Source organism: Phyllobates terribilis, unplaced genomic scaffold (genome assembly GCF_046119375.1).
Source record: "Phyllobates terribilis strain yellow unplaced genomic scaffold, ASM4611937v1 Scaffold_11__3_contigs__length_659146591, whole genome shotgun sequence".
Classification (NCBI taxonomy): domain Eukaryota; kingdom Metazoa; phylum Chordata; class Amphibia; order Anura; family Dendrobatidae; genus Phyllobates; species Phyllobates terribilis.
In genome coordinates, this window is record NW_027362771.1 from 104780103 (window position 1) to 104793969 (window position 13867).

The following is a 13867-nucleotide window of genomic DNA, read 5'->3' on the forward strand; positions in this document are numbered from 1 at the left end:
TATTGTATAATGCAGTCTTGATATACTAAATAGGATAAATAATAATACATGGACTGGTCACCAGCCAGTATGTGTACAGTCCTGACAGAGGCTATTAAGTGCATGATTGGTATGAATCTGAAATTGAAGAAGATTTTAATATGGGCCAAAACTGGGACCGATAGATAAGTGTGTTGAGGCGATACGCCAGTCTAAAGAAATGGATTTTTAGGGTCCGCTTGAAACTGTGGGTTTGGGAATTAATCAAACTGTCCTGGGTAGTGCATTCCAAAGAATAGGCGCAGCACGCGAGAAATCTTGGAGACGGGAGTGGGGAGTTCGGATTATGGAGGATTTTAGTTTTAAATCATTGGCAGAACAGAGGACACTTGTAGGGTGGTAGACTGAGACAAGGGAGGAGATGTAGGGGGTGCTGAAGGATGGAGTGCTCTGTGGGTAAGCATGTTAAGTTTATATTGAACTCTGTATTGAATGGGCAACCAATGCAATGACTGGCACAGGGCCTCGGTGTAGCGGTTGGCGAGGAATATGATCCTGGCTGCTGCGCTAAGGATGGATTGGAGAGGGGAGAGTTTACTAAGTGGAGACCGATTAGTAGAGAGTTGCAATAATCGAGACAAGAATGAATAAGAGTTACAGTAAGAGTTTTTGCTGAGTCAAAGGTGAGAAAAGTCCTGATTCTTGAGATGTTTTTGAGGTGTAGATGACATGAACGAGCAAGTGATTTGATGTGAGGAGTGAAGGAAAGATCTGAATCAAAAATGAACCCAAGACAGCGGGCTTGTTGCTGGGGAGTAATGGTTGAGCCACAAACGGAAATGGCAATATCGGGCACAGGTAGGTTAGTGGAGGGAGGAAATACGAGTAGTTCAGTTTTTGACAGATTCAGTTTTAGGCAGAGGGAGGACATAATGTTAGACAGAGCAGAAAGACAATCACTGGTCTTTTGTAGTAATGCAGGGGTGATGTCCGGAGAAGAGGTGTATAATTGGGAGTCATCAGCATAGAGATGGTACTGAAAACCGAATCTGCTGATTGTTTGTCCAATAGGAGCAGTGTATAAGGAGAAAAGAAGGGGGCCTAGGACTGATCCGTGAGGAACCCTGACAGTAAGGGGAAGGAGAGAGGAGGAGGAGCCGGCAAAAGACACAGAGAAGAAGCGGCCAGAGAAATAGGAGGAGAACAAGGAGAGAACAGTGTCCTTGAGGCCAATAGAGCAGAGGAGGAGCTGGTGATCACGATTCCTTGCTAGTGCTGCGATCAGCGCGAGCAAGGGACAATGATGAGGGTAGTAGTAGTCTGCTCCCGCAGTGTCCCTGTGTATAAATAAGATTAAAATAATAAAATCCATATACTCACCTTTCCTAAGTGTCCCACGCTGTAATCCTCTGACTGCTGACAGAGGAGCCGGTGAAAATGAGCCGCTCCAGCGAGCGGCTCCGGAGCTGCACTCAGGAGCAGTGTCCTGTCACTCACAGAGCGCAGCTACGGAGCGGCTCATTTTCTCCGGCTCCTCGGCAGCAGCGGTCGCATGGATTACAGCAGGGGACACCTAGGAGAGGTGAGTACATGGATTTTATTATTTTAATCTTATTTTTGCAGGCGTGGACACAGCGGGAGCAGACTACTACTCTCGCTATTGTCCCTGCCTGTGCTGATCGCAGCGCCGGCAGGGTTCCATGATGAGGGCAGTGTTCAGCCCCCGGCGCTTGGGGACAGCGCTAACTGTACCGCTGATTCCCAGGCACCGTTACGTGTCACACTGATGACAAACGGATGTCATCCGTGTGTGTTCAGTGTGAGACAGTTTTGTGGACCGTGTATCTGCAAAAAAACAGACATGTCTCCGTGTGGAGCACACGAACACACGGTCCATGGAAACACACTGACATGTGCGCAGACGATAGACAGTTTCCGGTACGTGTGGAAACTGTCACCACTCATAGAGACTTGTTTACATATTAAAGTTGGTCTGTGGCTTAAAGTATTTGTTTTAGTGAAGGTACATTTTAGATTAATGGATTTTTTTATGTTATAGTTTCACCCAGCAGCTATTTTTTTCAGAAATAATGTTTCAGGTATAAGGTGAACCCTGACCCGTCACGTGGGGTAGTGGAGGGGCCCATGCAGTCTCAACTGCCCGGGGCCCTGGTTATCCTTAATCCACCCCTGGCTAACTAGCATGATGCCTTTTAGCTTTGCTGTAGGACTGCATTCTCTTTCTGACCATTAGGACAGGTACTTCCTGCTTGCACACTATTCATTGCGTAGCCCTTGGGCACGGTCTGTTGGAATAAGATAAGGAGAAGTGTGCACATACATGTATGTAAGAAATCATTTCACATTGTACTTGCCACTACGGAAATGTTTTTGCTGCTGGCTGGATGGAATAGCCCCGAATGTGAGTAACAGCAATAGGTGAGCTTAGTTCTCTATTCACTAGAGAGACATTTGTATTCCAGAGGTTATTATTGTGCACGTGTATTCATAGGGACTAGTGATGAGCGAGTATGTTTTGTTAACCCTTTCGCCGAGTATACTCGGCCGAGCACCGAGTATTTATAGAATGCTCGGGCTTTAAGTTTTCGTCGCTCTGTGAACATGATTTGCGACTGTTTGACAGATTTAATACATGTGAGGAATGCTGGAAAAACAGGCATTCCTCACATGTATTAAATCTGTCAAACAGTCGCAAATCATGTTCACGGAGCGACGAAAACTTAAAGCCCGAGCACGCTGTAAATACTCGGTGCTCGGCCGAGTATACTCGGCGAAAGAGTTAACAAAACATACTCGCTCATCACTAATAGGGACATGATACATAGTTATGTCATATGCAATGGCCCTTGGATAAGAGTCTGTACAAGGACTAGTTACTATGATAATGGTCGTTCTTGATCTGCATATAAATGACTGCAATAAATCAATCTAATGTATTGGATCTGTTGTCCAAATGGTATCAGATGGACCCTATTGACTTATTTTGCTTTTGAATGCAAAAATAACAATGCACGCCTCCTGAAAGAACTAGAGGAACTCCTGACAGACCCAATAACATATGTACGCCTTTGGCATAATGTAATTCCTAGCTAATGCCGTACATGTACAGTATGTCATGGTGATTTCTCGGACACAACAGCTGTGATAGTAAGAGCTGCACTCCTGCAGTAATGTCCAGAATCAGCGCATACAGAAGAGTTCAGAGCATACAGACGAGTGAGTGCTCAGTAGCTATATGGCCTGTCAGTGGGATAAGGGATTGCCCGCTTGGAGCCTTCCCTTAGTGTCCTGTTGAGATAACCCACTTCGGTCCCAGACAGTAATGCTACTCAACCATATTATCGGTCTGAGTGCTGTCCATGGAAAAAACTAACCTCACACGGACAGCACTCGGATTTATTCAATCAAGATGTTCAGATGACCATTTATTTTATACGGACCAAATGTCTGCATGAAAAAATTGACTCACCTATTAAAAAAAAAAGAAATTCAATCCCATACAGATTAACCATATAGGATTTGATTTTTACGGCTATATTGCAATTATTAACATAGGAAATTGTTTTTGGTCATTTTAATAACTGCTAATTTATGAAAACTAAAAGGCATGTGCGTGCATTATGGATAACATAAGGCTTACAATAAAGATGAAAAATCATCTGTTTTTTTCTGGATGAAAATTGGATTTTTTTTATACAGTCATGTAAATGTAGCCTGATTCACAAGGGGGGAGCCGTTCCTGGGAGGTCAGGAAAAAATTTGTGCGTTATTATGCTCAAGAATATCTGTGCTGGCGATATATTCCAGAGATAAGTATATAAAATTGAACCTGGGACACACAGGGCATATTAGTACCCAGAAACATTAGGGGGGATTTATAAGACTGGTGTTTCATCACCTAGTCTTAAAGGGAACCTGTCAGGTGATACATACTGCCCAAACTGTGAGCAGCGTGTATCAGCCACTGGATGTAGTATCCCAGCCATGTATAGTTGTCTCTGCAGCGTTTCATAGAAAATATATTTTTAATAGATGCTGTGGACTGAGCCGCGCTATACACTATACACTATACACTATACACTAGTCCTTCAGGTGGGTCCCCGGCAGCTTCTCTCCACCCACTGACAGTGACTGACAAGTCTCTGCCTATATGAGCATGCAGGCAAAGACTTGTCTGTCACTGACAGTGGGCGGACAGAAGCTGCTAGGGACCCGCCTGTCCGACCACTCACCCATGAGGCTCTGTCCCCGGCAGCTAATAAAAGTGTGCTTTTCTAAGAAACACCGCAGTGTTTCAGAGACAAAACATACATGGCTGGAATACTACACCCAGTGGCTGATACACGCTGCCTCAGTTTTGGCAGCAGGTACGAGCTGACTGGTTCCCTTTAAAGGGGTTGTCCGCTTTCAAAAAAAATCTTCATCCCCGGCTGTAGCTTGTTTTAAAAAACAAACAAACCGTGCTTTACTCACCACCCTCGGATCCATCGCTGAGCCTTTGATGCTGGTCTTGCTGTCCAGTCTTGGCTGCAGCGCTGATGTCACATTGACAGCCAATCAGTGAGCTCAGCACATCTGCCCGTGTAGATAGAATGCCCTGCTCACCGCTGCTGAGCTTGTTGATTGGCTGTCAACATTACGTCAGAAGTGCAGTCAATACCAGACACTGGGAGCAGTGATGGACCTGGGGATGGGTGAGTAAAGAGGAGTTATTGTTGTTGTTTTTTTGTTTTAGTGCAACTGGGCTTGAAGATTTTACAGAAACGGGACAACCCCTTTAAACTTTTTAGCACAGTGACACATGCCTTTTTATAAATTTGGTGCAGTTCTTGAGAGGCTTAGATTTGTGCTATAATTGTCACAAGTTTCTTTCCGTAAGTTATATTAATTTCTGTCAGACTGATAGAGGCCCAGCCCCTATAAGACTTAGTCAGTAGCACTGACTATGTCTCTCACCAGGAAAAAAAAATCTCAAATTTTAACATAAATATGGCATGCACAAAAATATGTTTTTTTTTTACTTCACAAATCTGTCACAAATCTGTTAATAAATTATGTTACTTGTACAATTACTTATACAATTCTTTCTGCTGCCACTAGAGGGAGCTTCCTGCATATTATTTATATCTGAGTTTAGTAGAAGTCATATAAATCTTGATGCAACAAGTTCCCTCTAGTGGACAACTGGATTTGGAGCTCTGAATAAGAAGAAACTGAGTTCTGTAAGGGTATGTCAGGAGCTGCTGAGGGTTTGAAGCTACGTGTTATGCAGCGTCAAACCCGCAGCGGCCAGATGTTACAGCATAGTGGATGGATTTCTGGAAATCCCATGCCCACTATGCGTCTCCGTGCACTTGCGGATCACCCGCGGAAACTGACATGCGGCGCTTCTTTCCAGACCGCAGCATGTCAAACCCTCTTGTGGATCCGCTTGCGGGCTTTCCCCATAATAATAATATAATAATAGTCTTTATTTATATAGCGCAAACATATTCCGCAGCGCTTAACAATTCACAGGTTCATATACAACAGTCATAAGTAACATAGCTAAAGATAATACAATAATTACAGCAAAAATAATGACGACCCTGCTCCTAAGAGCTTACAATCTACAATGAGGTGGGGGTGACACAAAGTACAATGGCTTAATTACAATGATGGGCCAGCCATCTTGAGGGGATGAGGGATAGATAAAGGCTGCATGAGCTCATCACCAGCCAGTATCTGTAGTGCTTTTGGGTTCGGTGGAGACTTATGTTTGGAGAAATAAGGGATGGGCTATAAGAATATAAAAGGATTTTGATTAGGGAAGGTGATAGGCTGCTTTAAACAGGTGTGTTTTTAGGGAGCGCCTAAAACTGTGTAAGTTGTGGTACATCCTAATTTCTTTGGGTAGAGCATTCCAGAGAATAGGTGCAGCTCGGGACAAGTCTTGAAGCCGGGAGTGGGAGGTACGGATTAGTGTGGATGTTAGTCGAAAGTCGCTTGCGGAGCGTAGAGAACGTATAGACCTAACCTCTGTGAAGAAAGTCCGCATGTGAAAAAAATATGGTGCCTCTGATTTTCACAATGAGCAGAAGCCACACGGCAATCCCACAGCCCTGTATGCACATACCCTACAGGGGTCTGGATATATTTAGATGTTATAAATTATGGTTACACAATCAAGCAGTGTATACCTGCCATTAGGCCACATTCAGATGTCCATGTTGCACGTACGTGTTCTATATAATTTTATAATGGATACAATATTTCCCTGTTATAATCTATGGTGCTATTCGCATGTGTTCGTACAAAACACACAGAGACACGTCCGTTTTTTTTCCGGCATCACGGATGACAAGGGCCAATACAAGTCTATGGAACTGTGAAAAACACGTACAGCACACGGAGGGCATCAGCATATAATCTGTGTTTAAAATTGTAACATGCAGAAGTTTTTACATTTATTTTTCTTTATCCATCCGTGAAAAACAATGATGACACACTGATGGTAAAATCGGACACACGGATCAAGTACTAATGACACACTGATGACATGCTGAGGGTAAAACAAATACACTGATGGTAAAAATGGACACACTGTATAAAACTGATGGCAAAAATGGACACACTGATGACACGCTGATGGTAAAAATGGACACACTGATGACACGCTGATGGTAAAAATGGACACACTGATGACACGCTGATGGTAAAAATGGACACACTGATGACACTGATGGCAAAAATGGACACACTGATGACACGCTGATGGTAAAAATGGACACACTGATGACACGCTGATGGTAAAAATGGACACACTGATGACATGCTGATGGTAAAAATGGACACACTGATGACACTGATGGCAAAAATGGACACACTGATGACACGCTGATGGTAAAAATGGACACACTGATGACACGCTGATGGTAAAAATGGACACACTGATGACACGCTGATGGTAAAAATGGACACACTGATGACACTGATGGCAAAAATGGACACACTGATGACACGCTGATGGTAAAAATGGACACACTGATGACACGCTGATGGTAAAAATGGACACACTGATGACACGCTGATGGTAAAAATGGACACACGGATGACGCACTGATGGTAAAAATGGACACACTGATGACACCCTGATGGTAAAAATGGACACACGGATGACGCACTGATGGTAAAAATGGACACACTGATGACACGCTGATGGTAAAAATGGACACACTGATGACACGCTGATGGTAAAAATGGACACACTGATGACACACTGATGGTAAAAATGGACACACTGATGACACCCTGATGGTAAAAATGGACACACTGATGACACACTGATGGTAAAAATGGACACACGGATGACATTGATGGTAAAAATGGACACACTGATGACACGCTGATCATAAAAATGGACACATGAATGACACGCTGACGGTAAAAATGGACACACTGATGACACGCTGATGGTAAAAATGGACACACTGATGACACGCTGATGGTAAAAATGGACACACTGATGACACGCTGATGGTAAAAATGGACACACTGATGACACGCTGATGGTAAAAATGGACACACGGATGACGCACTGATGGTAAAAATGGACACACTGATGACACCCTGATGGTAAAAATGGACACACGGATGACGCACTGATGGTAAAAATGGACACACTGATGACACGCTGATGGTAAAAATGGACACACTGATGACACCCTGATGGTAAAAATGGACACACTGATGACACACTGATGGTAAAAATGGACACACGGATGACATTGATGGTAAAAATGGACACACTGATGACACGCTGATCATAAAAATGGACACATGGATGACACGCTGACGGTAAAAATTGACACACTGATGACACGCTGACGGTTAAAATTGACACACTGATGACACGCTGATGGTAAAAATGGACACACTGATGACAAGCTGATGGGAAAAATGGAAACACTGATGACACGCTGATGGTAAAAATGAACACAGATGATACACTGATGCACAACACTAATTGACACTGGTACAATTTTTTCATGTTTAAACACAGTCATGTGAATGAGGGCTTAAATCGGTTATCCACTACTTCGATATGACAATGGGTCATCAATATCAGATCGCTGGGGGTCTGACACACGGGACCCCCACAAATCAACTGCTATCAGCGCATGAGTTAGCTGAATGTAAACAGTGACAGAGCTGGGAACAGCATGGCTCCATACACTGTCTAGTAACCCCTTCTAGGTACTGCAACTGAGCTCTTATTCACGTCAGTAGGAATGGCTACTACACAGCACCTGTTGGTGAGCCGGGTGTCAGTCCCCTAGATTTCTGATATCCATGACCCACCCTAAGGATAGGTCACCAATATCAAAGTAGTAAATAATCCCTTTAACACCAAACAGTATATATGTATATATCACTCTAACCCACAACATACATATAAAGATCTTTGGCATATTTATACATATATGGCAGTATAAGGGTTAGGCCTCGTTCTAACTTGCGTATAAATCGGACAAGTGCAATACGAGAAAACATCGCATTGCACTCTGACCAATGTTAGTAAGTGAGTCAGTGCTCATCTGCAAGTTTTTCCTCAGCTCTAATCGGACTAGGGAAAAACTCGCAGCATGCTGCGATTGTCTGCGAGAATTGGACAAGACTCGCCAATACACGTCTATGGGTGTGAGAAAACAAATCGCACGACACATGGACCATGCGAACGCTGTCCAATTTTTGCTCACACATCTCAAAGGAAATGCAAAAGTTCAGTAAATTCACAGCCCGAACCGTCATAATAGAGAGATAGATATGTAGAATAGATAGTGCAATGATGATGGAGGGAGCGTCAGCAGACACTTCCACCCCATCATTCTGCCTCGGCGTCTGACATTTCAGTGCAGCGGGCGTGATGATGTCATTATAACGCGCCCGCTGCACTGAGATGTCCAGCACTTCACATCACATGCTCAGCAAACCGGAGCATCGGGTGGAACCAGGAGAAGTGAGTATTGTATTTATTTATTTAAATAAGTGACTGGTGGCCATAATAGCGTATGGGTAGTGCATTATACTGTATGGAGGACAACAGTCCAGTCAGCTGTTCATTGTGTGAAGAAGCAGCCGAAGCATCCCTCCACCCTCCCAATATCTAAAAGAAACACAAGTTTTTTATTTGGAAAACATAGACCCTACACTTTAAGACCACAAACTGAACAGATATGAATTCAAGATTTTCACATTGACACTGTTTATATATGTTTTTTGTTATTTTTTTATAAGTATGATCCCATTGAGAGCCCAACTTGAATTTTGGTACAGATGTGGCTAGGAGCATAGGAGGTGCATGTGAATTTTTTGCAAATTTAATATCATATTGATTTTTCAGAAATACATTTTGAAATGTTGCATTTGATTCTGCATGGGTAAAAATTTTAACAAAGATACTCTTGTGACATATCTGTTGAAAGCCTGTACAGTTCTGAGTTGAATGGTGTTTTGTCCCATTTCCCTATCTGGTTTCTTACCTGAGTTATGAGGAGAAACGTAAAGACTTGCAACACAGAAATTTGCATTTTTTTACAACTTTGAAAATCAATTGAACAAAAAAACTAAAATTTATAGAATTTTTTTCCTTCACATTTTTGCATCCTCTAACACAGTATTACCAAAGAACAAATTCACAAAATAATTAAAAATATAATATTCATTGGTTTACTTGACATGGAATGACCCAGTAGTGCATGGTGTGATTTTTTTTTTTCACACACTGACCATCGTTTCGTGTGTTACAATGTTCAGGTGAGCTAGCACATTTTCTTGCAATTGTCGATGTGCTGTCCGTATGCTATCTATTTTGTATATGGACATTACAAAGATCAATTATACGATCATCTGAACGTGTCCTAATAAGTAGGAGGAATTTGGATTTATTTTTTTGGGACATGAGATAAACAAATGCAACACTTATGGTTTGAAAGGATAAAACTGACCAATGGATGAAAACGGGCTCTAGCACTTTGATGGGAAAAGGTCATTTTTTTTCTCAGATTTCTCAGTAGTCTGAATAAGCTCTAAAAGTCCTTTTCAGGAAGGAGAACCTACTAAGTTTTCAAAAGGAAAACACTTCAGGAAGCATTGGTGTTTATTTTTCCTGAAGCATCTTTTTTTTAGCATTTTTTTTGGTTGTCTCCTGAGCTCTTTTAAGTTTCTGACAGCTAACATTTTTTTTGTGTTTTTCTGGCATTTTTTGAATTATTTTTTTCTAACGGTTTTCAGTCTCAATCAACAATAAAAAAAAAAAACACTGGCAGTTTTTCAAGCAACAATGCTGGCAAAATGCTCAAAAAGACCTTGGGTCGTCTTCTGGGTAGATTTTAAGCTTTCCCATTGACTTGTATTGTACAGCACAGCGCATCTTCAGAGAGGAAACCGCCATAAAATTGGTCTGGTTACTTATTTTAAACGCTTGGCGTCTTAACACAAGTAGCACAAAAGACTGAATATGTGAACAGTAAGTTGTTTTTACAGAGAAATGCATATGTTCATTCTTTTGTGCGTTTAGTTGACACATTGTCAGGTATTTTTTGGAGCAGAATCTACTTGAAAAAAACATCCATGTGCAAATACCCCAGAGCTTTTTGAGAATCTCTTCGGGGCTAATGCTTCTCAAGCAAAGGCATATTGCAACTCTGACAGCTAAGTGTATATTGTGCCTGAGGTATATGCCCAACAGTAATTGTGGGCATCTGTCCACCATAGAGACTGGTAGCCTTTTGAATAGGAAAGCACTTCCTGCTATTAAAAAGGCACAATTTTGGGTTCTCTGTTGGGAAAAAAGCTAACACTGGGAACATTGCACAGTATCTGTATCAAGGTAAAAGTCACCATATAGCCCCAGCCAGGGCCGAACTGGCCATCTATCAAATGTCAGATGGGCCGATCTGGCAGTGAACCACAAAGCCTGCAACACTAACACTTTTAATAGTGCCTGCATCCTGAGGACGCAGATACTGATAAGAACTGTGGTGGAGCAGAGTGCCAGCAGGTCCCCGCTTCATCACTCCAGCCAACGGCCTGCAAGAGATCAGCGCCACATGGGGCAATGGTTGGTACAATGACATCACTACATTGCACCACCGGAGACTGCTCTGAGGAGAAGCACTCGACATAGGAGCAGGATGATCAGAGAAGTAGAAAATTGTTATTATTTGTGGGCACAGGGGGACATAATTATTACCATAAAGAGACACAGTGGGGGACATTATGAGAAGGCACAGGACATTGCAATTATAAAGAAGCACATAGGGGTGTTATTATTATAAGAAGGCATGGGGAATTATTATATGGAGGCACAGGGAGACATTATTACTAATGGAAGGCTGTAGAATTATAAGGTGGCAAAGGGGATAATTATTATTATGAGTAGTGGGACACTATTAAGCAGGGCTGTGGAGTCGGAGTCAGGGAATCGGAGTCGGTATAAAATGGACCGACTCCAACTCCTAAAATATATAATAAATTGGGTACAGTAGTTCAATGCAGTTTGTGGGGAATATTTTTTCATAATAATTTGGGAAAGTTATGAAATGTCCTATAAATGTCTGTTCTATTCCTGATCTAAGGATCTAGACTTTTAGCTGAGATGAATCTGTGCTACAGTAAATGTATCACTTAAACATGAGCCGTGTATGAGGGAGTCGGAGTTGTGGAGTCAGTGTCATGGAAATTGAGGAGTCGGAGGTTTGGTTTACCGACTCCACAGCCCTGCTATTAAGACACAGTCAGATTGCCATATAAATTGGACTGAAGTTGAAACGCAGTGCACAGACTATTTTTATCCATCTGTCACACTCGGGTCGGGAAAGCCGCCGGCCAGTCCATGCACTGAGTTCTGATCTTGGTCCAATTTTTACGGCCGTCTGACAGCGCCCTATGAGGAGGCACGGACAAACCATGTGGGGCACAATAGGAGGGCACTATTATTGTACAGGGCACAGAGGGGGAATTATTAGTGTGTAGGTTACTGGTTATAGCATGATTTGCATAGCGATGGGGGAATGTGAGGAGGGTGCTGCAAAAGCAACAAGCCAAAGATGTCTGTGTGTTATATTTTGCAGCGATTACTCATGGTGTTGATTTTCAAGGAGGTGTGGGCTGAATGGAAAAGAAAAGGAAATGACTAAATTTAGAGAGAACGTTGCTGGATTTATCTGCACAGTACACACATATATGATCTTTAGAATACTGGTATACAACTGATATTACCATTATCCATTATATGGTCACTGTATAGTGGTAATCTCAGTGTTAGAACTGTAGGTTTGGAAAATGATCAGTCTGGTGGTATTATCACTACTATATTTGTTGGTAATAAGTGATTATGGCCTGGCGGTATTATTTGTGTCTTCTGTAGCATTATCAATGGTAATATTGGTCTTACTACAGTCGTGTTCGGTAAAGATTAGTATGGTTGCATTATTCTGTCCTTTTGTGGTGGTATCATGTGATCAGAGCATGGAAATATTATTTAACTTTAAAGGAAATCTGCCACATCAGAAAATGTTATTTAACTACAGATACAGGGGTTATTTGCAGGTATACCTGCAAATAACCCCTGTATCTGTAGTTAAATAGCATTTTTTGAGGTGGCATTCTAATGCTGTCCGGACGCCTTACTAAAAGTGCGGCTACCAGGAGAAAATGAACTTATTTGCTCCCAGAAGCCGTCTGCTTTCAGTCATAGGGATGGTGCAGGAAGCGAATACAGTTATCGCTCACGATACTGTAAGTATGCCACAGCACTTCGATTGACAGCTTGCTTTGCACAGATGAGCTAGAGAACTGTCTGGCAATCAAACAGCTAACAGCTCCTGAGAGGAAGTAAGTTCATTTTTTACTGGTAGACCCACTTTCAGTAAAACCCTATATTTGCAGTTAAATAGTGTTTTCCAAGGTGATAGGTTCCCTTAAAACGGAATATGCCTGCTGGATTTCACAGCCCAAACTGTTTATATCCCCAGGTACCCTTTCAAATACATGTCCAGCCATACATTTACCTAGATGGTCAGTCCATGAGAAATCAGTGTTTGGATATGCAAATGAGGTTGAAGTGCTTTCGGCATGAAGATGTGATGCGCCCCCTGGGCCGTGGGGTACTTGTTGCTGGGCCGGTCGGTGCTGGGGGATGTCACAGTGGCGGTGACCCGGTCCATGACCCAGGGCGGTCAATAAAAGGGGAATAAAGAAAAGGGAATATAGTTTTTATATAATGTTCGTGAAGCCACCTGTGGTATGAGGCTATATCGAGCCGCCGCTGCGGTGCAGATCCTCTGGAGCTGATGATGACACAGCAGAGTTGGTTCAGCTCTCCACAGGCAGAGCTTAGCTCCAGGGCAGGAAGTGGTGATGTTATAGATGTTGCTGTGCAGTGTAGTGCAGGGGATGGCGCAGATAATGACCAGTCCACAACTTAATGGCGGTTTCCTCTTCTCTTTACTTGCGGTGGTTAGGCAGACCGGGGCACGGGTACTAGCTGGTAGTAGAGGTCCGGGCGGCCTGGAAGCAAGTTGGGAATCCACCTCGCCAGGTGAAGTTGGAGGCCTTCCCTTTGCGCTAATCTCTTTGGCCCTGCTGCTTATAGCTGTGCTATGGCCCTCGTCCCTGAGTAAAACGTCTTTGTGCTCACCCGTATGGCAGGCAGCTCGGACCTTCCTGGAGTGTCTCTCCCACATGGCGGTGCTGGGCCCTATGTTCTGCTGAGCCTCCGAGCGTCTGGTGGGGCCAGGAGACCTGCAGTCTCCTGCCCTCCGGTTTCTGCTGCTGGGCCTTCAGTGCCCCACAACTTGCTGGTCTGGAGCCAGGAAACTGTTGC

At 43.1% G+C, this 13867-nt stretch overlaps 1 protein-coding gene across 2 annotated transcripts in view; it reads left to right on the plus strand.

Annotated features, from left to right (window-relative positions):
• Positions 1-2263: 2263 nt before the first annotated feature.
• B4GALT7 (beta-1,4-galactosyltransferase 7) overlaps positions 2264-13867 on the plus strand; it is a 61719-nt gene continuing 50115 nt past the window's right edge. The window contains exon 1 of one of the 2 annotated variants that reach the window (XM_073650662.1): positions 2264-2418. In XM_073650662.1, the coding sequence (XP_073506763.1) occupies positions 2321-2418 (98 nt within the window). In that variant the 5' untranslated portion in view covers positions 2264-2320. The remainder of the gene's footprint in view (positions 2419-13867) is intronic. The other variant, XM_073650665.1, reaches the window with a different exon arrangement.